The 27830-nt window shown below is 32.1% G+C and overlaps 1 protein-coding gene across 3 annotated transcripts in view; it reads right to left on the bottom strand.

Moving 5' to 3' along the window:
- The window catches only part of LOC129957668 (sodium-dependent proline transporter-like), a 304437-nt gene that overhangs the window by 27856 nt on the left and 248751 nt on the right, over positions 1 to 27830 (bottom strand). For all 3 annotated transcript variants that reach the window (XM_056070116.1, XM_056070118.1, XM_056070119.1), the window contains one exon: positions 87 to 288. In XM_056070116.1, the coding sequence (XP_055926091.1) occupies positions 87 to 288 (202 nt within the window). The remainder of the gene's footprint in view (positions 1 to 86; positions 289 to 27830) is intronic.

Below are 27830 nucleotides of genomic sequence, written 5' to 3'. Positions count from 1 at the left end.
AGGTCTTATCTGAGATCAATACTGCATTTATGATACACAAATAGGCAAATGAAATAAATACTTTACAAAAAAATCAAGCCATTTACCTCCCCCGTTCCTGTAACAGAGATAAGGAAAACGCCAGATGTTCCCTAATCCGACGGCATAGCTAAGACAGGACAACAGGAACTCAACGCCACTCGACCAGTTGCCCCTCTCCTTGTTTTCATCGACGTCTGTGAACGAAGGGCTGAACGAACCGTCCGGCATATCGATATTCGGCGGTGGCATCGCCACAGACCGATTATCCTGAAAAATAAAACAGTTTTCATTAGCTCATTGTTGATAACTGTCTGAATGTTACCTATCGTTTGAAAAAAAAAGCAAACATTTATATAAAAAAAAAAAGAATACTACAAAAAAAGGACAATTCTGTTATCCTAGAAATTACAAATTACGAATGGGAAAAGTAAAATTTATCGGAATGGTATTATCTGCCGTGAAAAACATTTTTATTTATTTAACTTTTTATAACCATACGTGACACTTCTGTTGACATCACTTGACACTTCTTTTAACAACACGTGACACATCTGTTAGCATTACGTGACACTTTTGTTAGCAACATGAGACATCTGTGTTAGCAACACGTGACAGTGCTGTTAGCAACATGTGACATCTGTGTTAGCAACACGTGACAGTGCTGTTAGCATCGCATGACACTTCAGTTAGCAACACGTGACATTTCACTTAGCAGCACGTGACAATTCTGTAAGCAACATCTCATAATTCTGTTAGCATCACGTGATACTTCTGTTACAAACCATTAAAGTGCTCACAAAGTTCAAACCGTCCTATGCAGTTTTAGTATCCTTTGAACTTCGGTGACATTTGACCGACAGCAAGTTGATTTAAAATATAGGGTGTTCATTAATTATTGTCGGGGTTTCCGTACCTCATAACTTTCGAATAAAAAATATTACGTAAAAACTGATTATGTATTCGTAAACTACAACTCAAAGAATTTCATTAAGGATATTAAAGTGTAAAGCTTGCACAATTTGCACTTTGTAGGCATTCAGCTGAAGGCGATTATGTATTCGTAAATTACAACTCAAATAATTTTATTAATGATATTAAAAAGATTAATGAATTTGCACATGGCTGCCCTTCGTGGCTCGTAACACATCGAGACGAAATTCGATTTCCCTCCAAGTGTTCTCCAGCATTTGTGAGGTAACATTTTGGATCGCAGTAACAATTCTGCGCTTCAGTTCATCAAGGGAGGGCACAGGGGTCTTGTACACAATGTTCTTGACAAACCCCCATAGAAAGAAGTCCAGCGGTGTTATATCTGGTGATCTCGGAGGCCCTGGGATTGGTCCACCTCTTCGCATTGTTGCCACGTAAAATTCTTTGCGTTGTAATTTACGAATACATAATCGCCTTCAGCTGAATGCTTACAAAGTGCAAATTGTGCAAGCTTTACACTTTAATATCATTAATAAAATTCTTTGAGTTGTAATTTACGAATACATAATCGGGTTTTGCGTAATATTTTTTATTCGAAAGTTATGAAGTACGGAAACCCCGACAATAATTAATGAACATCCTGTACATTTTCCGAGAAAATGGCAAGAAATCGTGTTTACAAACAGTGCAAAATTCGAAAAAATATTTCTAAGCGCTATCTAGTACAGCTTATTTTTTCAAATGCACAAGATAGATATTGCTAATAATGTACATATTTCAACGTAGCTGTACAAAATATTTGATATTTTTAGCACCCGAGTCAGTCCAATATAATAATCAGCTCAATCAGTATAATAATAATAATATGATACTGGTTATTATTATATTATATTCGAAGTCCATATAAAGATATATTTCAAAATTTTAATTTAAAAAAATTGTTATGCACAACTGTGAATCAGGTTTCTGCAGATATCGCTTATTATCGATATTAAAGTTTCATGCGAAATCGATTATTTAAATCAATTATTTATAGGAGCTTTATTGAAATTTCACAGTGACAATGTATCTTTCAGAAAGCTTCAAATGAATGAAAAGCATTCAGTCAATAACTGTTAAAATTTATCTTAAAATGTTAAGATAGATAGAGAATATCGATTTCAATATTTTGGATTGCTTTATTCGAACATTTTTTTTTCAAACAGACAGTCAATTAGAGATTAGTTTAGAAATAAAAATAGATAAATAATAATAAAATATGAAGTTTTTTAAATGAACATTTTATCGGAACTTGTATTTATTCAAATTGCTTTCAAATTAAAATTTTAAAAAAACTTTTCTGAACCTTTAAAGAACAGAAAAAGCTTCGAATTTACACAAAAAAGAAATGGTTTGGCAATATCTATATTCTTAATTCTAATACAATTCATATGAAACTCCATGTTTAGTTTTCTTTGCAAGTACGGACGCACGCAAACACACACACACGTAGATATAGATATATAGATACACATATATAGATATAATCTTTGGAAACAACTATTATTTCTATATGGTTTTTTAAAATATTTTTTTTGAAAAGTATTGTTTCTCTATATAGTTTTTCGTGAAATACAACCACATTTATAAATCCTACCAATAGGATGCCAATTTTTCGGAATGATGTTATTAATGGGCGCGCGGTTAAGGCTTAGACCACCTAGGTTATGATCAGGCCTGGGTGCAGTCTTGGTAATTGAAAGAAATATTTATATGCTGTTTCAAAATGAATACAGCCAATTCCTTTTGTATATGTTAAATTTTGCATCAAATCTATTTAATTTTACTTTCTTGTCTTAGTTTGAATCTTTTACATAAATAAATTTAAATGTTTCCGTCGCAGTAAACTTACTAGTTTTTTAAAAATTCCAGTTTTATTAAATGTTTCGAAAATTGCATGGCAGTATTAAACTATGTCTACATGAAGAAAAAAATTAATTCAGTTTCCAATCAGCGTTGAATTATTAAACAGGCAAAGTAGCCAACTGCTTCCGGAACTAAAAACTTTAGGGTCCCAATTCCTCGAGAATTACTTGTAGTATTTTGATAAGTACTTAATTTTATGCTTACATTTAATTACAAAGAACGTGTAATCGAATATATTCAAATTAAAATCAAGTTTGTTTAAATTAATTTTAGAACACCCTTCTAATAAAATTTTTAGTTAATAACTATTTGTATACTACATATTAAATTATTTTATAATTATAAAAAAGTGCAGTACTTTATAATTTCAAATAAAGTCCGACTCGATTATTAAATATTATTTTGATTGTAACCGAAAAAATTATTAAATATCATTTAAATTATTCAATGTTATTTTAATTGTCTTCTTTTTCTTTTTTGCTATTTTGTTCAAAATCACTTTAAAATTTCAGTAGAGATTTTTTTTTTACACGCGATATGTTAAAAGCAACTTCTTCTAAAGTGAATATCCTATTAAACGTTTTTCTATTACAGCTCGTAAAATTTAGAATTTAAAACTAATTACAAAAATATTAAATTAAAATAGATAAAAAGAAAAGGGAAAAATCGATGGCTTTGAACTATTAGAATGTAAAGATTCCACAAGATCAACTAAGGGCTTTTAAAAGGCTTAATCTGGCTTTGTTTCTTAAAAACAGTGAATTTTACTGTGATAAGTTTATCGTGCATATCGCTATGTAGACGATAAACTTACACAAGAGAATATAATGTTAATGTTAAGAGTAATACTTTTAACATTATATGAACAATTAAAATATATTGTTCTAATTAACAGCTTAATTAATAACACTTAACATTAATAACTTAACATTTTTGTCATTGAGACGTCCGCAGTGAACGTAATGGCATCATTAATTAAAATAACGGGGTAAATATTTTCTTTTTCAAGTTTTCTACTATGATGTAGGAAGAAGAACCTCTTTTCATGGTAATAATTAGTTTCTGCTGGGAAACAAAATTATAAAGAAATAAAAAAAAAATGATGAAATAAAGAACAAATAACGATGCAGGTTAATTATATACAGGTGCAATACACACGTCGTTTCTGCACGGTTCCTTTAATAGTTTTCTATGGCTCACCTTCTGACGGCGCGTTTGCGAAACACAAAAGGATGTTTTGCCATTTTTTATCATTAATATTCGGCGTCTTTTTTTGTGAAAACTAGTTAATTAAAAGGATACAAAAGAGATTTTTTTGTTATTATCAAGCGCCGAAAATTATGGTGGCGATAGTTAGATAATTAAAACATTTCATAAAAGATCTTTGTGTTTTGATTCTAAATTTGAAGTAAAAAGTAGAGAAATGAAGCTTGGAGTAGCAAAATTGTAAAACTGAGGAAATTTGAATATTTTTTACGCAGTATAGAGAAAGTACAGTAATATTAAAAAAATTCCAACCCGATACTATGATAATCTCCACGTTTTGGACCTCTCTTAGTTCGTAAAACATATTTTTGGAAAATGTACGTCTGTATGTCAGTGACACAGATAGCTCAAAAACGCTTTGATCTAAACGGATGAAATTTGGTCTAGGTCTCTATACTAAATTCGTAGATTTCTGTCAAATGTTGAGCAAAATACGCTCAGAGGAAGTCTGACTGTCCGGCTCCCTGAATATAATTTAACACGGTAACTACAAAACTAAGAAAGTTAAATAGATAAATATCAATATACGGAATAAATATTTATATTCCAGACACCTGCAAAATGCTGAACGAATCCAACAAAGAATTGACCGTCTGTCGATCTGAATTTTTAAAAACATGTGAACGCAATAATTCGAAGATTCAGTGACTTAAATACATCAAATTTGGCCTGTGATTTTATGACTATAAGTGTAGTTTTGAGTCAAATTTTTGCTTGAGTCGTTGGGAAGAACGGGTCTGAAACACAAATTTGATTTTCGGATGTCATTAATAGCATGGCAGGGATTAATCGCCAAATAACTCGCCAAGGATGACACGATAGATACAGTAAAAACGCTAAATTTACGCCAAATGTTAATATTTCCTAATTATTGAATACCAGTGCCAAACAAGACGTTTTTTAGGATGAATTGTTATTAGAGTATAAGCGATACAGTTTTGAGAAGATCACTCCAGCTAGTTTTCAAACGTCGCATATTTTAAATTATGCTTTATTTTCTCGCTAAACATATTTTAGATGCTTTCTATTACCTATAATTGAAACACTTCTTAAGATAATTAACCCGCTTTTAAAGAGCATAAGAGCCACACAGGCAGGTTCAAAACATAGTATATAAACTGTTGAGAAAAGTAGAAAGTACAAAAACAAGACAGATTCAAAGAAAATGCATGGACGTAAAGCCATCCGTAGATATAAAAACATAACAAACCGAATTAAAGCTTTATGAAAGTGCAGAAATGGTACCCCATACAAGATGAAAAATTCTTATTTTTGCGATACTTTACACTTTGACATTAAGTATATTCGAGCAGTTTCTCAACAGTTGTTCAAAATTCAATATACACTTCACATCAATGGCTTATAGTTTGGCGAATCCTTCCGAAGATATTTGGCCCTTCGCAGATATTTTTAGCGGCAATGACGATTTCAACAAAAAATGTTGGTCAAATTTTTTTAGCTCGCTTTGACGGGATCACAGAAGAAGAAATAAATCGGAATTATTAATCCAATAGCTTCCATTTCCCTATATTATCTGGTAGGCTATCTAATACTTATTCTCTATACTTTCTTATCTAATTCTGAATAGATTTAGCGTTTGCCACCTCCCCTAATAGTTTGAACTTTGAATTTTTAATCAGGTATTATTGAAAAAATATCTTATAATTTTAAACCGAAGCTACACAATGAATACTATACTAAACCAGGCCCTAATTTTCTGTAGTATCATTACACATAAACGTAAGAAATAATTTGACTTACGTTACACCAATGTAACACTTACTTGATTTACGATGACAAGTTTGCAAAATGATTAAGTGTACGCAATCTCACAAGTAGTGGGTATCATCTTAGAATCGACGGTCGAACTACAACCTTCTGATTATGACACTGATGTTTTGACACTGAAACACCTCCCCCCCCCCCTACCCACACGTAGCTCGTATTGAGAAAGAATATTCAGTAGAATAAACATGCTTATTCTAAAGCCAGTATCTGAGCATCTCTCAAAATCTAACGGCTGTAATTCAGATTCATTTTTCCCATCACCCAATATCGAAAGTCTCATTCAAAATACTGACTTAGCAATTTTTTAATTTCTCTTTCGAAATATGGAGAATTTCCGTTATGATAGTTGATAAAAATTGTAAATACACAACCAACATTTTCTTCCCAAAATTTCTGCATGCTAGCGACAATGTGTGTGTAGTATTTCTTTATTGTGGTCATTGCAAACGAAACTATCTCTCATCACTTAAAATCCCTTTTAATAACACCAACTTGATTGCAATGCAATGTTTACCAAGGTTTTGACAATTAAAAAATTCTTTCGGCTTGATTTTTCAATGATTAATTTCATAGCTGTAATGAAATTGTAACCGTTCTCAACGATTAATCAAATATTTAATTGCGTGATTTTCTTCCATTATGGAAAACTATGGAAGACAGATTTTGGCAATTACCTAAGAAATTTACATAAAAAGTCACGAAGTGAAATTACATTACAGGAAAAGACAACGTACAATTAGAAATAGATTACCAGGACATTTCGTCTTTAATGACATTCTGATTTAATGTGGCTAGACTCCGTTAGACAAAATATCTCCTTAGTTGAAATAATCATGAACATTGAGAAATTCAATCATCAATCATATACCAAGTTATGCATGGGCATCAAGTTATTAAGTGATTGATACCAAGTTATGCATGGGCATCAAGTTATTAAGTGATTGATACCAAGTTATGCATGGGCATCAAGTTATTAAGTGATTGATACCAAGTTATGCATGGGCATCAAGTTATTAAGTGATTGATACCAAGTTATGCATGGGCATCAAGTTATTAAGTGATTGATACCAAGTTATGCATGGGCATCAAGTTATTAAGTGATTGATACCAAGTTATGCATGGGCATCAAGTTATTAAGTGATTGATACCAAGTTATGCATGGGCATCAAGTTATTAAGTGATTGATACCAAGTTATGCATGGGCATCAAGTTATTAAGTGATTGATTGAAATCATAAGCACTTTAACCCGCTGGCGTTATTCCATTATTGAAAACTAAGGAAGAAATATTTTGTTAATTTCTGCAAACAATACATCAATGAAGAATCAGAAATGGAAATTACACTACCGAAAAAGAATGTTTTCCAAATAGATTACACAGACATTTAATTCCATGACACAGACATTTAGTCTTTGATGTCATGAGATTAGACTCCAACAATAAAAATGTCTCCTTAATTGACTGATATAATCATGAATATCATGTAGTCATCAATCACGTACCAAGTTATGCATGAATATAAAGTTATAAAGTGATTGATTGAAATTAAAAATACTTGACCCAGCTGGCGTTAAAGATAGTTTTTCGTTATTGAAAACAAAGGGAAAGATTCCGCCAATTTTGCAAACATTACACGAAGAATCAGAAAATTAAATCACATTATTGAAAAAGACAACGTTCGAAATAGATCAACAGGATCCTTAAGTTATATATGGCATTTTAATGCCACGGGACTAGATTCCATCAAACATAACTTCTTTTGAGTTGATTGATATAATCATGAATATCAAGTTATATTCATCAATTATATTGTTATGAACATCAAGTTATTAAGTGATTGATTGAAATGAAACACAAATAATGTTCCTCTCAAACCGAATGGGCGCTAAAGGCAGGTAAAACTAAATAACAAAAAATAAGAGAATAATTTTTTAAAATTTTCTTTAAAAATCAGCTTTAGGATTTATTTCCGTCTCCAGAACGATGATTAAAAAATAGAAATAAAAAACTTTACAAAAAAGAGCTCAAATCTTCCAATATCGGCAAAGAAATCCTGCTTGATGAGAAGGCAAGAAAATGATGACCGACGACATGGGATTGCTTTGAAAATAACATGTCCTTAGTGTTGACAGAGTTGTCGTACGTCCCTGAAGAAGATGATGAATCTGAAGAATTGGCAAGCGAAGTAGCTGGATAGTGGTTTAGATAATGGTCCACCATATTAATCCAGTCGATACTCCGCAATTCAATGGTGGCAGAGTGGTCCACTGCACTTTACTGATGAAAAAGCGATTTTCAAAGCAAGAAAAATCGCCATCTTTTCTAAAAATCGTACAAGATCACTTAGCAGCTCTCAAGCTCGAAGTAAAAATAAGTTTATAGGCCACTTCGAAAACATTCCTCAGCATTTAAAAAGCTTCCTGAAAAGTCAGAAAGGCAGCACTTAAAAAATGACGAAATAAAATCACTCCACAGAACGTACAAATTACAGGTATCAAGACCAAAGTCATCAATATTCAAAGACACCGGGCCATTTCAGATGTATATCTGATTCGATCTAGGAAGATACTAATAAATATGGTTTCAAATAACATTTATTATTGATTTAAATCGCCGCGTTGACAACATAATTGCGTAAAGGACACAACCTCCGGGCCTTTGTTTTGCTGGATCGCCTAAAGGCAGTAATGAGCTGATATAAAAGAGTTGAAAAGAAGATTTAGGTTCCATTTGTGTCATTTGAGCTTGTGAAATGCTATTTAAATGCGCTTTTTTAACCGTCTTCGGTAATAATAGTAATAGAATAAATCTAAGATAGAGTATCAAAATTTTCGTTTTGAAAAATTAGTGCTTCCGGTTCAGAGAGTAATAGTGGGATATTTTGATATGAAACGTGTGTTACCTTCTGCAGAAGAGAATATATATATAAAAATGGATATGCACTTATTTGTAAAATAAAAGAATTGTAATTATTCAATAATTAGCATTATTTTTGTTAGTAGCTAGCCGCCTTTGGTGACCAGGTCATCGGGAATAATAGTTGTGTTTAACTTCAATTACATTTTTCATACATAACTTGATGATTAGGATTTCTCCGAATTATTTTTAAGAAGTAATGCTGTTTTATTTTAATATCAAGCACACAACTTTCTCTATTGAAATTTTTTGACGCTTGCAATACATTCTTTATACTACGGAAACGAAAAAGTAAGAAAGTAAAGAGGCGAAACATGATTTTTATTTTCTCGTATATGAAGTACAAAAAAAAAAATCATAATCGTCAAAAAAAAATATAATAGGAACTCGACTTTATGATGCATCTCCATATTCACCCCCCCCCCGTATCCAAAAAACACATTTTTGAAATGTTATACATGTTTATGAGCACATTAATTCAAAAACTCTTTAAGCTCGACTGATAAATATAATATATAGGTTCGATCTGATATGGATTAATCGCCAAATAACTCGCCAAGGATGATACGATGGATTCAGTAAAAATGCGAAATTCACGACAAAGGTTAATATTTCGTATGAATAATATGTAAGGCGTTGTCTTTTTTTTACAAGTTTATTAGAGAGTATGGGAGAAATTTTTGGGTAGACCCCCCCCCCCACTGGTTTTTAAAGATTAGAACACTTAGTTTTTATTTTTTTAATATGTCCGTCATGAAATGAAATGGACGTTGGATTTTGTTTTAATAAATATTACAGCTCTGATGCTGGCTGTTATGATATGCATAAAATTTTCCTACTGGAATTTTTTTTCTCCAAAGTACCTGATTGTTTTCTAGCATAGTGAGTTTAATAACTGAAAAACAACATTTACGTTTTTTTTTTTTGCTCTCATTTATGGCATTTATCAAATATTTTTTTTCACTTTCTAATATACGAAGTATAATAAAGAGAAAATGTTCTAATCGTGAAAACAGAAAGAAAGAAAACGAATACAAGATTTCGATAAGTCACCAAGCTTTAGAGCTCCCCGAAACCGAAAAACACGTCTTTGGAATGATGTCTTTCTGTAAGCCCGATAACGTCAAAACACTTTGAGCTGGATGGATGAAATTTGGTATGTGATCTCTACACCAAATTTTTAGATTTCTGACAAATTTTGAATAAAATCCATAATCAGAAAACATCTTTATTTAACTGATCGAATGCAAATGATGACGATATCTTCAAAACATTAAGATCCAGATGGATAAAATTTGGTACACACATTTAGTATGCAAGCTAATCTGTGACCTAGCCAGAGGCCTTGCGGGAAACTTGATGGGGCCGTCGAACAGCAACCCATATAGCACGAAACACAAAAGACACTTGATGATATTGGAGATTTGCAAACACAAAAGACCCTCTAGAGAGAATGCACATAGGTCTTTTTGCATTAGGAGAGAACTAAAAGTAAGAGCTTTGACAAAATGTGCTTGATAAAAGATTTAATGATTGGAATTTTTAAAAGTTCTTCGACGTCAAGGGACATCCAATTTCTTTGCCATCTGAGTCTGTGTTCTCGCCTGATCACCTGATTTATAGAGAGCCTTCTTCGATGTCCGACTGACAAGTTGAAGTTTCATCAAAGAAACGGCAAAATGTACAAAAAAACACACGATGACCAATATAAATTTGGTTAAAAAAATAACTGTCAATTCGGTTAACCGAAACATTTTTAAAATGTTGATAGGTTGTTCTCCCCTTGATGGAATTATTTAATCTCCCCTGTCAATTATTAATTATTAGTGTTCTTTCTAAGTACACGGATTTAGCATTTAAAATGCAGATTCATATTTAAATTTCAATTAAACTCATCAAGGGATTGACTCTATCAATTATTATATTCGCATACATATAAACGCAAGGACTTAGATAAATGAAATTTGGTATGTGGCCTTGTTATTAAAATTGTAATTTTATGTCAAATTTTAGATTTAGTAGGTAAATATCTATATCTATATCTATCTATCTATATTTATGTATAAGATATGCAGATAGATATAGATAAAGATATAATATACGCTCAGAATGCATATTCGTTTTTTTATACTATATACTCCGAAGCACAAAACCATCGTCTTTTTGCCCAAGGTCCGCTATTTAATACGGGAAGAGAGGGGACAATAATATTGTTAGCGAGTGCGCTAGAAAGTTTTTTGGAGACCACTCCTCATGGTTTTTATTGAAGAGATCCAAAACAACATAATGGCATCTGCGATGTCAGAATTCTTCAATAATCTTGTTTCCTTTTTAAGATTATTTTATAATTAATAAAACTGTAACAAAAAAAAACAAAAAAAGATATGACATTCCGCATCAAAGCCCGTTTAGTAAATACCTTGTAGACGTGAAACTAGGAACTCTTATGATTGATAACTTCGTTCGATGGAAAAATAATTAAAGTAAAACTATTTGTGGTCAATTAATTGATTAACCTTGCGATACATACCCAAATCTAGATGTGTTGCAAAATATTTCGAAATCAACATTTGAATATCTTGTCCTCAATTATTGGATAATTAGCAATAAATTATACACATCTGAAATGGCTGGATTAAAAACATGCCATTCAATTTGCTTTATGTTATTTCTGCTTCATGTATTGTCCTTAATTTTAACTTTTTGTATTAAAGAAATGTCTTTAAAAATGTTAAAGAACGGCCATCAAACACTGATTTCAATTAATTTGAAATGTTTTTATTTGAACATTTATTCATTTTCAATTAGCCTATTTGTCCCAATTAAAAAATATCGTTTGTTCAATTTATGCAGAAAGAAATAAAATAAGTTATCGTCAGGAAAATGATTACAAAAATAACATTTATTAACGTTTGATGGTCGATTCTATTTATAAATCATTTCTTGTTTATTCTATCCAATTACATTCTGAAAACATTAACGCCCATTTTCATCAAATATACTTTCCAAATAATTCACTCAATAATAAAGAAAATGTAAAAAAAATATTTTAGAGATTCGCCCAGAAATTTGGATTTTTTTAAAAAAATCTTTTCTTTTTCAGTGCAAATACTTTTACGGCATAAATTAATATTTTATTATTGAATTTTGACTCAAGGAAAGTAAAATATTTTACTAAGAAAATTCCGAGAAAAGGTTTTATATAAAGAACAATTAAAACTGATTAAATGAAATTAGTCTATTCTTCTAAAATCTTCTTTTCATCAAAATCAGTAAACATTAAAAAATCTAGCACTTTTTTTGACATGACTATTTTTCTAAGCATTATATATTTGTAATTTTCAACATATACTTGTAGAATATTTCCTACTTAGATAAAATATTTTCAGAATTTTTTTTGCAGAAATTACTTTGTTTTAACAACTATAGAAAATATTAACTTGTGAATTAAAACAAATTAATAGCCACATCTACTATTTTTAGTATATTAATATTGACAGAATTTTCATCGCATTTTCAAAGCAATAAATCGAAAATAATGAGCAAAACCAACTGGAAAATAAATGTTAAAAGCATTTTTATTCCTTGATAATAATTCCTAAATGTGAAATTAACTTTCGTTTAAGATGTATTTGTCTGCACGAAATTTTAAAAAAAAGAAAGAAATTATTTTTAACTGTAAAGTAGAGAAGAAAAATCAATTATTTCAATAAAATCGCATGAAAATAAAATGATTAATAAAAGTCGTTATGGCTATGTATGTATGTATTATATCCTCACCTAAATAAGTGATTCAAATTCAACGTAATTTTGTAAACTTATTATTTTATCGAAGATAAAGAAAATTGTCGATTTTCAAAGTGCGAAAAATAATTAAATATTCACTAATGTAGAAACTAACGAAAATGTTGCCATTTTTCCGTAGTAACTTCGTTGGGGAAAATTATGCCATAAGAAATATTTTTATGGCATTTTTTTCAAAATTTTACTTTCACAACTATAAAAATTTTGTTTACAAACAGTTTTTATTATTTTTACAAAATTTAATAAATACTAACAATTGCATACGATAAATGCAGGCGATTTTGAAATAAGGAATTTTGCTGATGTTCCACTGTTAATCTATCTAATCAGTTTTGAATTAATTTATCTTCATTTTTAGATATTTCAGTTTTATTTTTTTAGTATTTTGACAACATCTTTCATTAATTTTGAAGCACAATTTCCGCATAATTGAAAGAATATATTTTTTTTTATGTTGAATGAAAAAAAGAATACAAACGAAGAACTGTTGCTAGAATAAATATCTATCAATCTGGAAGAACGCTGAAAGAAATTTAAAAGCAGCTGATTAAAAGTTTATATCAAGAACAGGAACTAGAATTGAAGTACATTATTAATATGGGGGAAAAAAGCTATAAGTGATTTTTAAATATCATTTGGTTCAAACGATATTTTCAATTTAATTAAAAATGTTTCATAGATTAAAAAATTTCGTGGATTATATTTTTTTTTATGCAAAGACAGTTTTTAAATTAAAAATATTAGACGGGAAATTATTTTTAATCCTTACGAATGAAAGGTATATCAGCTAGTTAAATATTAATTATTTAATCACTTCAAGATTTCTGATGTGTTATGCGCAGTTTTTTGGTTGGAACGACTGTGTTTTGCCATTTTTTTTCTTTGATGCCATTCATCAAGAAAATTATAAATGGCATTAATTTTATATAAAGTGAGTGACATTTGCTAATCTTCTTATAAATAAAGTTTGACAATCAATAAAATAATTAGTGAAATTTTTAATAAGTGGTACCTTTGGGACCTAATTTTTCAATTTTCATTACTCTTCTGCGAAGCACAAAACTCTCATGTGCGAAATTCTAAGAATAAAAATAGGAGCCTTCATGTTGTTCATGGTCTTGCCCGGTTTTAATTTATGGAAAGAGAAAGTATAATAAAAGTTTTATTAGAAATTTTGCGAGAAAGTTAGAGGAAGATCGCTCGCGATGATTATATTTTCAAATTAACACTTTTGAAAGGCTGTCGAAGGTTTAAAATTTATCTTCCATTAATCGAATTTTTGACTATCCAAAGTGTTAACGGTTTCCAATCAGAGTAATAAAGTTGAGTTTTTACAGTATTTTCAGTTCAGTCACATTTTAGTCAACGATAATTATTTTCAGAACTGCGTGAATCCAATAATATAATCATCAATAACTATTAATATTAATCATAAGAAAATTTTCTGATTTAATTATCCCAAGCGATATACTAAGTTCAAAAAGTCGCCAATTTGAAACTGACCTAAAAAAATTTCTTTAAAGGAATAGGCATCGGAACGGGGTCAAAACCATTGTTTTTATAATTTTTCTACGATCGGAACACGACAGTCACTCTATTGACACGAAAATAAAATGCCACGTGGAATTCTTTAAAAAAAAATTGGAAAGAAAACTGAGTGAAGGGAGCCTACAGCAGTCAGACATCCTGTCGCCAAGCCAAGCCTGGGGGGCACACACCTGGAATCAAGTTTGAGAGAAAGTTGGCAATGACCAACATTGTTGGCCGACTTTTGTTGATTTTTTTGCTCCCTATTCCGTCGCCAAGTGGATGCTTATTCAAAAAGGTTTCTGATGACGTCTGAATGGGAGCATTCGCTGGCAAGAAAAGAGGTGAGAGTAAAAAAAGAAATAGTCTGCACACAAAAAGTGCTTGATGAAAGAGCGTCGTCTTCTTACCGCATTGTCGTTTTCCAGTTCAGGGAACGTTCTATTTTGCAATTTAACTTCGTTTTAGTGAACGACGAAAACAGTTTAGATAAAATTCGAAATATTTCCTCCAAGCAAATTACGTCATTCATTTTTCTCCTAATATTACAATTTCAATCATTCGTAAATTTCTAATGATATGATATCATTGCAATCATATGTATATGCATGAAAACATCAGATGATATTCATGTTAACGGCAGCAATTATATAGACTGATGTTTATCCAAACGATTTACTAATATCAACTGATGCTTATCTAGACAGTTCTAATGATATCAACTGATGCTTATCCATATGATCCAAATAATATCAATTAATGTTTATGTAAATGATTGTAATGATATCAACTGATGTTTATCTAAACAACAGTAATTATATCAATTGATACAGGCAATTGTAAGTACATCTACTAACGCTTATCCATAATATCAACTGATATCTTTCCAGACAATTCTTATGCTATCAACTAATGCCTAAACATTCAATCGTATATGTATCAAATGATTTTTTTAAATATACAAATGTAAAAGACAGATGCCTTCAACTCCATTGCAGATATATTATCAGATGTCTTACACGCGATTGTAGTTACATCAACTGATGTCTATTCAGGCGATTTTAAAATTATCAACTAATGCTTTATGCATACAAGTGTAAACTAATATTTATACAGAAAATTGTCATTACATCAACTGACATTCATCCAAATTCTGATAAAAATATCAACTGAAGCTTATACACGTGATTGTTGACACATTAACTGATGTTTTATACATATGGCTGTAGTTACATAAACTGACTTTCTTAACGGATTGCAATAATACGAGCTTATTTTAAGTTCTAAACTTTCATCGCAAACGTTGCTGTTGTTACTTATGGCACTTGTCATAGACAAGCCCGCTGACGCAGTCGGCGATTTTAAGCCGAGTTTGTGCAGTGGCTTCTGAGGGTAAAGGCCCCTGAGCACCCGAGGGCAGAAGTCTGACTTCTAGCTCATATGAAGAAGACACACACACTCGCTTGCACAACCGCTTTGTACAGAGGCGGGGTCTCTTTCACACAGCTCACCGATAGTACACAGGGCAAGGAACAACTATACCCAAAACAGGACTCGAACCTAGAATGCCCAGATCAAAGGGAAAAAGCGATACCTCTAGGCCAGGCCATGGGCGTTGCAAATGTTTTCAATACGAAATGATTGCCAGCAGTTTAGATGGAAACTCAACACATTTAATATTTCAAAATCTTAATAAAATAATATTTCAAAAAAGTTCAATAAATAATTAAGACAGATGTTCTTTTAATTTTAATAGAATTACACAAAACTGAAAAAAAAATTAGTAAATAATTATGAAAAATTAAAAATAATTATGAAAAACGTATCAAAGTACCAAATGTCAATCATTAACTCGCTTTTAACTCATACGTTTCGTAGGTACTGAGCTCATTTGCGCTCGGACAGAATTTGTTACGAGACAGTTTTGTCCGATCTAGACTTTCTGTTAATCAATTTCGTTCAGAATTTGTTAGAGCAATGCAAATTTGGTCCACTAGTGCCGTCCTCAGCAAATACCACAAACCAAATTTCATCTACCTAGCTCAAACGTTATAAATGTGTTCCAACAATCCAGATCAAAGAGTTTTTCAATTACATGTTCACAGACAGACAGACATAATTCCAAAAGTGAATGAGTCGAACTCTTGGAGGTCTAAAAAGCGGAGATTCGACAAAACCATGGGTTCAAAATTGTTAATAATTACAACGTTTTCGTATAGGAGAAAGCAAAAAGCATTGCGATTGCTAATCGCATCAAAAGATCATATAAACGTGTTCCCACAATCTTCAGTCATCTCCTGCAGGAAACAAAAAAGAACGAAATAATATTTTTTGTTATCAGAAAAGGGCGGGAAGACATCAATGTAGGGCAGTAACCTTGGATACCGGAAACGGGCGCTTCCGACCACTCCGTCCGGTTGATAGGACACTTTTGCGCCTTGAAAAAAAAGTTCATTGAAGAGAGGTAGACGAAAAGGATACAATTTTTCCTTGGCGTAGAAAACATCTTCCTGGAATGCACTAATAATGGCATCGCCGAGCAGATAATTTTAACTTTAGAAACTAATCGTGCGATACAGGCGAGAATGAAACTTCGTTTGAAGGTGTAATTTTCAATGGCTTCTTCATAATGCTAGTGCTTCATATCAGTAAAGTAAGTAAATGTTTTAAAAGAAACATTCAGAAACTAATTGTGCGATATAGGCGGGAATGAAATTCTGGTTGAAGTATAATTTTCAATGTCTTTTTGACAGTGCTAGTGCTTCATATCAGTAAAGTAAGTAAATGTTTTAAAAGAAATATTCAGAAACTAATCGTGCGATATAGGCGGGAATGAAACTTCGTTTGAAGGTGTAATTTTCAATGCCTTTTTGACAGTGCTAGTGCTTTATATCAGTAAAGTAAGTAAATGTTTTAAAAGAAATATTCAGAAACTAATCGTGCGATATAGGCGGGAATGAAACTTCGTTTGAAGGTGTAATTTTCAATGCCTTTTTGACAGTGCTAGTGCTTTATATCAGTAAAGTAAATAAATGTTTTAAAAGAAATATTCTGAAACTAATCCTGCGATATAGGCGGGAATGAAACTTCGTTTGAAGGTGTAATTTTCAATGCCTTTTTGACAATGCTAGTGCTTCATATAAGTAAAATAAGTAAATGTTTTAAAAGAAATATTCAGAAACTAATCGTGCGATATAGGCGGGAATGAAACTTCGTTTGAAGGTGTAATTTTCAATGTCTTTTTGACAGTGCTAGTGCTTCATATCAGTAAAGTAAGTAAATGTTTTAAAAGAAATATTCAGAAACTAATCGTGCGATATAGGCGGGAATGAAACTTCGTTTGAAGGTGTAATTTTCAATGCCTTTTTGACAGTGCTAGTGCTTTATATCAGTAAAGTAAATAAATGTTTTAAAAGAAATATTCTGAAACTAATCCTGCGATATAGGCGGGAATGAAACTTCGTTTGAAGGTGTAATTTTCAATGCCTTTTTGACAATGCTAGTGCTTCATATAAGTAAAATAAGTAAATGTTTTAAAAGAAATATTCAGAAACTAATCGTGCGATATAGACGGAAACGAAATTCTGGTTGAAGTATAATTTTCAATACTTTTCTGACAATGCTAGTGCTTCATATCAATAAACAAAGTAAATGTTTGAAATGAGATCTTCAGAAATTAATCGTGGAATATAGGCGGGGATGAAAATGTAATTCTTAAAGGATTCTGATACCTCTAGTGCCAAAAGTACGCAATGTAAAAAATGTTACAAAAATAAGGCTTTGACAGCAGATCATTTGACTTTAAGAATAGTACTAGTGGTTCACTAACTCATAAGATCTAGTTTCATTTCTTCTGTTATTCTTATTTTTACGCATAAGAAATATAGAGTTAGTATTGTAATCGTCAAAAAAAATCGAACTTGAGATTTTGACGTATCTCCACATTTATATCTCCGAGTTCGAAAAACACATTTTTTGGAACATGTCTGTCTGTCACAATGATGACTCGAAAACACTTTGAATCAAACGGATGAAATCTGTTACTCGATTTTTACACCAAATTGGCAAATTTTTAACAAATTTTGAGTAAAATCTATTCAGAGAAGGTTTGTCTGCCTGGCTTTTCGAATATAAGTTCACACGATACTACAAAACGAAGATAGATAGATAAAATTCAATACACATACTTAACATTTATAATATAGACACTTGTCAAATTTTGATCTAAACCCAAAGAGGGGTTGACAATCTGTCGATTTATACGTTTAGAAACATGTAAATGCGATAATTTTAAAAAAAAAGTAATGACTGAAATATATCGCCGGCGTCCTGGCATAGGGGTAGCGCATAATCCCCGTGATCTGGGCGTCCTGGGTTCGTATCCCGGTTCGGACATGCCTGTTCTTCATCTGTGAGGAGTGTGAATTTGCCTCCCTGTAAAAAGGGGTTGAGCAAGCGAATGTGTGAGTTTCATCTTCATATGAGAAAGAAGAAGTCTAGAAATCAGACTTTTGCCCTCGGGTGCTAGGGGGGCTTAACCCTCAGAAGCTACTGCACCCCCTTTCCGAAATAAAGTGTACACGACATTATCATCACTTAAATAGCTTAAGCTGGAAGTCAGACTTCTGCCCTCGGGTGCTCAGGGGTCTTTACCCTCGGAAGCTACTGCACCCCCTTTCCGTGGTAAAGTGGACACGACATCATTATCATATAAACATATCAAGTTAGGTATGAGGTTTTGTGATTACGAGTGCAGCTTTGATTCAATCTTTTGAGAAAAACGTGTCTAAAACCCAGGTCAATTTTCGAATACTTCTAGCCGCATGCCACGGATTAGTCGCCAAAAACCTCGGCAAGCATCACACAATAGATGCAGTAAAAATGCTAAATTCCGTCCATAGGTTAATATTTTGGAGTTTCAGGAAGTGAAAAGAGATTAAGGAAAAGATTATAATTTAAAATCTCAGAATCCAAATAAAACACATTTTTTTTATTAATATTTTGTAAATAAAATTATAATACTGAAGCATGGAATGGAACAAAAAAGGCATAATTTTAGTTCTCAGTTTGAGATTGCTTCTGGTTGAAAGGGGTCACCTCCTTTGTCAACTTTGTATTTTGAGGCCCTCTAGGCACTGTACACTACGAGGACCCTTTTCTAATAAAATGGTAAATTAAAGCTTGATATTTTTACCGTATTAATAACTCATTTTATTTTTTTATATATTTTCATTAATTGTGTGAATATATATACGTTTTTATTTATCTATTATGATTCCAGAATACCCGCCATCCACGTTTCTATACAATATTATTGAAATAAATATGCACAATATTGTTTGAGTAAAATCTGTTCAACAGAAGTCTGTCTGTCCAGCTTTCTAATATAAGTTATCACGGTAAATATAAAATGAAAAGAGCTAGATGGGTAAAATTCGGTACACAGATTTAGGGTAGGTAGTTTTTCGTGCAGACCCCTAGCAAATTTTGAGTCAAATCAAACAAGAGGAAGACCGTCCATCAGTCTGCATTTTCAGAAACATATTAAAGCAATAACTCAAAAACTCAATGACTTAAATATATCAAATTTGGTATGTGCCTTTATGACTACAAGTGTAGTTCTATGCCAAATTTTGTTTTCAATCGGATTGGAAAAAAAAGCGTTTAACGTACAAATTCGATTTTCCGATGCTATTAACTGCTTGTCAGGGATTATGCTCCGAGAAGCTCGCCAAGAACCACACTAGAGATTCAGTAAAAATGCCAAATTCACGATAAGGGTTAATATTTGGTAACAACTATTGCACACCCAATGCTATGCATGGCTTTCCTTTTTATTAAAAAGTAGACGAGAAAATTTTGAGGAGACCAGTACCGGTGGTTCCTCTTTACGGATTCATTGATGCTTATCCGGATATTTTGAAATTTCAGATAATAACGTAGATATGATGCTGAGATCAATCCTATCCGGGTGTAATCCAAATGTATGATAACCCAATCTAACGATGAAACCGCTATGAAAAAACCCCATTGAGTCTAATATCTTGAAATGTTTAGAGTGGCACACTCCAGAAGTGCCCGTTTGTTTTTATAAGCCTAGTTCCACTTTTCTTCCTGCGTTAAAAAAAGGTTGGGAATGACATCTTCCAGACATAAGTGAAATGAAGACTTGCCAAGGCTTTAACTCCAGAGACAGATGAACAATAGTTTTTAAACATAAATCAATACTGCAGAACAATAGCTTATGAGGTTTGCCATTATTGATCGTAATGGGCACTTCCCATCAAAATGTCAGTCGTTGAACTGTATGGTTGTATGCCTTTATTGCAAAGACAAAAAAATAAAAAAAAATTGGTTCGACATTTTGAGAAAGCTCAGAGAACTACCACGTGCTGCCCGGCAGTTTCTGAATAGGATACAAAACTGTGCTGAAATGCTTTTACTCGAGTAAAGATATTTAAAATGACCGGGAAGTTAAAAACTCCCGATTTTCAATACTTGTATAATATTCATATAAAATTAACACATTTCATCCATTTTGCAAGCTTTGAGTTTTAATCATATTATTGCTTTCGAAAATGTGATATGAAGCATTTAATAATACTAGGATAAGTATAAGTTAGTTGATAATTTTCTAGATTTAGTGGGAAATGAAATATTTCATCTCTGTATAATAAAGATGAACATGTGTTTGTGTGCTAACGCTTTCTCTATTCGCCAGATCGCTTAAGCGTTCGATTCCATCAGAAATTTGATAGCTATTTATAATTTGGTGCTATGAGAAACAAACTATAATTGTCTAGCTCATTTCGCTTTTGATCCTTCACCGACAGATATAATTCTAAAAAAAATGTGTTTTCCGGATGGACTCACAAAGGTTTAATAAGAGGAGATTTGTCAAAATGAAAAGGTGGAATTTTTAGACGATGCAATACTTTTCCTTTGAACACTTCGGATATGAGAAAAAGATAATAAGAAAAGACAAAATATGCTTCATTTATATCATTTTGTTAATTTCTGCAACACAATTAACTGAACTTTGCCAAAGTCAAGACCACCTAGATAAGACATACTTGGTACATAAGTGGTAGCAGACATCTTTCAGAAATTTATATAAAAATGATGCTACACTTTAACCTTAAAACTCTTCCGATTCATGGTATTCAAATGTAACGAGATTCCCTTGCAAAGCATTGTAACGCAACATAATGGATAGAACAGGTATGTGTTCAAAACAATCAGTTCATTTAGCCAGAATTAAATTTCCGCAAGTACTTTGTGCGCAGCGTCGTTCGTACCTTGTTTTGGGCCATCACTGTTTCAGATACTCTTTAGCAACTTGGTACATGATAGTAGCACCTATTCCAGAAATTTATATAAAAATGGTGTAATAATTTAACCTTAATACTATTCCGAATCATAGGGTGTCACTATTCAAATGTAACGTGGTTCGCATATAAAATACTGTAACTTAGCATAATGGATGGAATTGGCGCATGCTCAAACAAATTGGATGAGATTCACGTATCCAGAGTTAGGTTTCCACAGGCACTTTAGGCACAGCACCTTTCGCACCTCCCTTGGGCAAGGTTTGTTTCTGTCACTCTTTAGCCTATTGCACATCTTGGTGCATAATAGCAGAAACTCTTCCAAAAATTTATATAAGAATGGTGCTACAATTTAGCCTTTAAACTCTTTCAATTCATTTGGATCGCTATTTAAATGTAACGAGGTTCCCATGCAGAGCATTGTAACATAGCATACTGGATGGGATTGGCCTGTGTTCAAAGCAATCAGTTCTTTTAGCCAGAGTTAAGTTTCCTCGGATACTTTGCTCGCTCGCACCCTCCCTTGGGCCAGCCCTGATTCCGACACTCTTCACTATCTTGCATATCTTGGTGCGTGATAGTAGCACCTCTTCCAGAAATTTATATAAAAATTGTGTTACAATTTACCTTAAAACTCTTTCGATTCTCGCGGATTGTTATTCAAATGTAACGAGATTCCCATACAAAACAGTGTAACATAACATAATGGATAGAGTTGGCGTGTGCTCAAAACAATTAGAAGCGAGTTCATTTAGCCAGAGTCAAGTTTCCACAGGCAATTTCGAAATAGGTCAAGGTCACCACAGGTAGGTGCCAAACTTTTCTGAACGCGGTCGGACAGGTGCTATTCCTGTCACAGGTAAATATACAAAGTAGTCGATAATGAGTAAAGCTGCCAGCGGAATGCAGAGTATGCCAGGTTGGCAAGCAGTGCGAAGACACATTAACGTACACTTGTATTTACCATACCTGAGACCACTAGAGTCGACTACTTCATAGCAACTTTGGGCTTGACAACAGAACAGAAAATTCGAAATATGTCATAAATTTCTGTTGTAATTTGCATAAACTTCTGATTCAGATTCAATAATTTAAATATTAGAAGATTCAATAGAAGCTGATGCATAGAGTCAGAAACAATCAGAGTCGATAAACAAAGTAGTTTTAAAATAATCATCGGATTTCAAAATACATATTTAAAAAAAGAACTGAAATTAAGAAGATAAACAATATCTTATAAATAAAGAATATGCTCCCATAATGAGAGCAGCAATTAAATATTTAAACCGGAATTATTGGCGGAACCAGCTGTAATTTATGAAGCAACGCAAAATCGCAGAGCCTACAATCAAAATTATTATTCCATGGCATTATTTGTTTTGGCAGTCTTCCAAATTTTAGGTTAACTTAATTATTAAGAATTATAACTATTCTTCTAAATCCATCCGTTGTTTGAAATCAATTGTTTTATTTCAAATGAATATCAATATATTGTAAAAGCAACATGAAAAAAAAAAGATTGTTTTCAATTACACAAATTTTTGATGTATCCAAAGAAAAATAAAAGGATGCAGTTACAATTTGTTGTAAGATCCTGAGTCCATCACTTTTGGACGATTTAACTCCGCAAAGGGAGTGATACCCAGTCCTGAATTCTTTGTTAGGTTTACCTTGTTACTTACCTTGACTTCCGTCCAAACAGATTCATTTCCTTTCATCTCACGCTTACTTTGGAAAATTAAACCAGATTCATTTTCTTCACCTCACGCTTACTTTCGAAAATTAAACAACTCTTAGCGCATTCGCAAAAACGCGGAGGGCTTCCATAACTGAGAATTGACAGTATGTTAGCTAAAAAACAATTTAAATACAACGAAACGGTCATATCAAAATTTTAGAAACAATTGTCAAGCTGAATGGACTATGAAGAAAAGCTTAAACATATTTATCTCAACAGAAAAGGCATCAAAAGATCAGCAGCTCATGCAACTATAGTTTCCAAATCTATATTATTCCAAATTTTCAAAAAAAAAAAAAAAAAAAAAACTTTAAATTACAATAATTAAAAAATCATTAAATTATGTTGTTTCTTATGGCACTTGCCACGGACAAGCCCTCTGTTCGAAGACAGCCGATTTAAGCCCGAGTGGAGCGTCTCTTGCTTTTATGGTAGCGCCAACTACTAGGGCCAAGAGCACGACTTAGCTACTCACGCATCAATCATTCGCTTGCACAACCCCTTTTTACAAGAGGGCACATTCACACATCTCACACATAGAACAACGGAAGAACAACCATGCCCAAACTGGGACCCGAACCCGGCACGCCCAGATCACGGGGAAGACGCGCTGCCCCTATGCCAGGACGCTGGCTCATTAAATTATTTCTTACGTAAATGAATATTAAAGCAAAGCTTCGCAGCCAAGGGTCCTATCTACAAGTTTAAAATGCAGTAAAGAAATTATTAAAAAAATCTCAACAATATCTGAACACACAAAATAAAAATTAAGAATATTACTTTTAATTTCTCGTACAACTAGCCAACTCAGGCGACCAGATAGTTCGCCGGAAATATTTGTTAAATTTGATTTTAGATAAATTGTTTAGATATAATTGATATCCATGTTTCAGCCAAATCGACGAACATAAAAACCATATTAATTTAATGGCCTTATTTAAGTTACGTTAATTATGTAAATGAATCTTTCTACTGGAGACAAATCCAATGATTTCATAGCGCTAATAAAAATGGAAATATCTGGTCATCAATACTCATCATTAGATTTCCAAACTAAGCAGATTCACATGACTATTAAACTGGTATTATTAAAAAGACAATTTCTTTTGCGAAATGATACAAAATACATTTTTCTGCAATTATAATTTCGGAAGTTACCGGAGAGAAACGCAAAAATTTAGCTTAATTTTTAATTTATTAAAAATTAAGCTGTTTTACTGCCTTAAAAATGTATTGTCCTTGGCAACTATTAATAAGCGATAGATTAAATTCATCAAATATTGTTATCATTATGGGACAAGTCAACCAACTAACACTCCGACCAGCCACGAAGGCACACGGATTTAAACCATAAGGATGAATGACCGGACATCCGAAACAGCAACACTGGCGGGAACTGTGGTCGAGTCCTAAGGGCCATCACCGGCCTCGGTACAACCCTCCCCGAAAGGAAGTACGTCCCGTCATCGATGGGAGGAGTCAGATTCTCCACCTATTTGTGTACCCTCCAGGGTGGCGAGATCCAACCACCATGCCGGAAGCATCTCATCCTCATTTCGAGATGCCCCCTCCTCGAGGGACATCATTACGGGACAAAGAGAACATTTCAATTTTTCCCGTACAGTAACTAAGTTCAATGTGTCGCCCTCTTTTTACACATCACTTGCAAGTACGATTATCCACAATCATCACTGCAATATTATATTGTCTACGTTCACAAAAATACAGGTGGTATGATTCTGGAACATATTTAAAGTAGGAATAAAATAATGGCCGATTACTTCAATCCGCCCGAATGTGCGCGGAAAAATCTGAATGACTGGATGTCGCGACAACACATGTTCTATAGTTCACTATGTTCAGTCCTAAGGACCATCTCTGGCCATGGTACAACCTCTCCCGTAGGAAGCATGTTCCGTCACCGGTAGGGGTAATCACCCCACACCGATAACCCACACCACTCCACACAGAGAACATCAATAAGCCTATTTTCTGAACATTAATAGACACTTAGGAATGGTGTAATATGCTCGCTCGGAGATATCTCATCCTCTAATAAGTCCGGAGACTTAACAGATAAATAAAAACAAATGCTTTTTCACCGAATTCATAAAAGAAAAAAAATATTAATTAAAATCTACTATGGCTTTAAATATATAATTTAAAACCATAAAATATCTAAATTCACCATCTAAAGTCTTAACACTACACCACCGTTACTAGAGCTCATATCAAAAGTCACAAAATACCTAAATCCACCATCGAAAGTCACAAAGTATCTAAATCCACCATCGAAGGTTACAGAATTCTAAACTCCACCATCAAAAATCACAAAATACAAACCCACCATCTAAAGCCACAAAATACATAAATCCATCTAAAGCTCCTAAACCCACCACCTAAAGCCACAAAATATCTAAATCCACTATCTAAGGCTACAAAATATTTAAATCCAACATATAAAGCCAAAAAGTACCTAAAGCCATTATCTAAAATCGCAAATTATAAATCCACTAGCTAAAGTCACAAATTACAAAATCTACCAGCTAAAGCCACATAATACCTAAAACCACAGATTTATGTTCTACTCTAATAAAATAACACGAATTGAATATCTGCTACAGTTTGTTCTCAAAAACACTGTTAAGGAAATTATGAATATCAAGCTAAGCATAACGGATGCAATTAAAATCAAACACAAGCAATATTCCTGGTGAACCATTTGGTCGCCAAAGGCGGCTAGTTAAATAATTAATAAAAGATATGCAGTATCCATCTGAATATTTCATATTTTCATAGAATGGTCCAGTAAATCATAAATGACTTAATTAAATCTGAAAAAAAGAAAAAGAAATAGAACAATATTAAAAATATATACAACATCATCAAGTTACTTAACAAACCATCAATCGTTCTTACGTCTAAAGACGTGTTCTAGACGATTCTAATTACTGTTTTAGGGAGATCAAAGAAAACGTGAAATATCTGATTCTCTATCCCAAAAACTTTTTTTGACTTATAGAGGCGTATTTATGTTTTATGGTCATTATCCTCCTGACATCACCAGACATGCCATAAATTTTCCAAAAAAATAAATTAGCACAATTAAATAAAATTTCTTGAAAATATGGAAGAAAAATAAAAGGAAAATGGGAAAGCGTTACTGGTAACATATTTCATCTATACCCGACGTATAAAAACTAAAAATTCAAGGTCGGTAAGATTGTGGCTGAACTTAATTCAAATGAACAAATGTTAAAAACTGAAAGACTAAACACTAGTTCATTTAAATGAAATGAAGAGACAGCAACAAATCATAACATGACAGCCAGAACTCGAATGAGGTAAATGAATGCAGTTAAAAAGAGATGTAGATCACCATTTTATAGTCACAAGGAAATGAACGAAAGGGAATGAGTTAGTTGAACAGCAAACTTTTCAGACGTTCCGTATTAACTGGCTGTAATAATCCAGATTTTAAAATGTTTATGCCCCATTTTGAATAAAATGATGTTAGTAAAACACTCGTATGAAAAAAAAATGAGTACAAAATTAATTTAATTTAATTTTCAGAATTAATTTAATTGAGTGAGAAATTAAGAAAGGAAATGAGTTCGTAGTATAATAATGCACCAGGTGGCAGAGACAGTCCAGATTTTTGAATGTTTATGCTTAAGTTTGAATAAAATGCCCTAAATAATAGCAAAAAAACAAAAAAAAAATCGCTTGAAAAAAATTAATTTGATTTGATTTGAAAAATTTATATTTTTGTAGAATTGTCTCACTTATTTTAACAATGCAATGAAAATAATAATTTTAATTTAGAAAATAACCCTAATTCTGCATTATAATCCTTTAGAATGGTATGAAATTCTGTATATAACTTCTCACTATCATTAGCTTGGATGGTAAAATTGCCAAATTGTGTTATGTTACTATTGAACATAAAGGAAATTACAATGAAGTAAGACCTAACATTGCCAAAAAAAAAAGAAAAAAAATAGAATTTACATTTACAAAAGTAGAGGAATTAGAGTTCTTTCAACTATATTTTTACAGTTTTGAAAAAAAAATCGTTAGCTCAAATATAATAAAAGAAATTGCTATCACTACTTCAAAATTTGATAAAGTAAACTGCATTAAATTCATGTTAAAAAAGAATTTTAGTTAAAATGTCTTTATAAAAGAGAGAAATATCAAAATTATTATTTAAAAAAATCAGACTATGTTTTCTGAAATAAATGTGTAGTAGCTCATTCAATTTTGAAAACAGTAATGTAATTCATCGAAAAATCAAGATAATATAATTACAGTAATGCAATTCATCGAAAATCAGAATGATATAATTAGTTCACATGTAGACTTTCAAGAAATTAAATAATAATAATAAATGGATACCTTGAAAAACAGTTTAAATAACTCTTATTTTTTAAAAACTGTAATTAAATTTAAATTATCTTATTTTAAAGACAAAATTCTGTAGCCTGCTTACATATCATTTAATATCTATGTTGCACTAAAATTTTTTTTAATTTCTATTTAAAACATTTTTAATCACATTAAATTAATTGTAATACTGAAAAACTTGAATAAAGCCACAAAAAGCT

The sequence above is a fragment of the Argiope bruennichi genome, chromosome 11 (genome assembly GCF_947563725.1).
Source record: "Argiope bruennichi chromosome 11, qqArgBrue1.1, whole genome shotgun sequence".
NCBI classification, from domain to species: Eukaryota; Metazoa; Arthropoda; class Arachnida; order Araneae; family Araneidae; genus Argiope; species Argiope bruennichi.
This window is presented reverse-complemented; position numbering and strand designations above follow the sequence as displayed.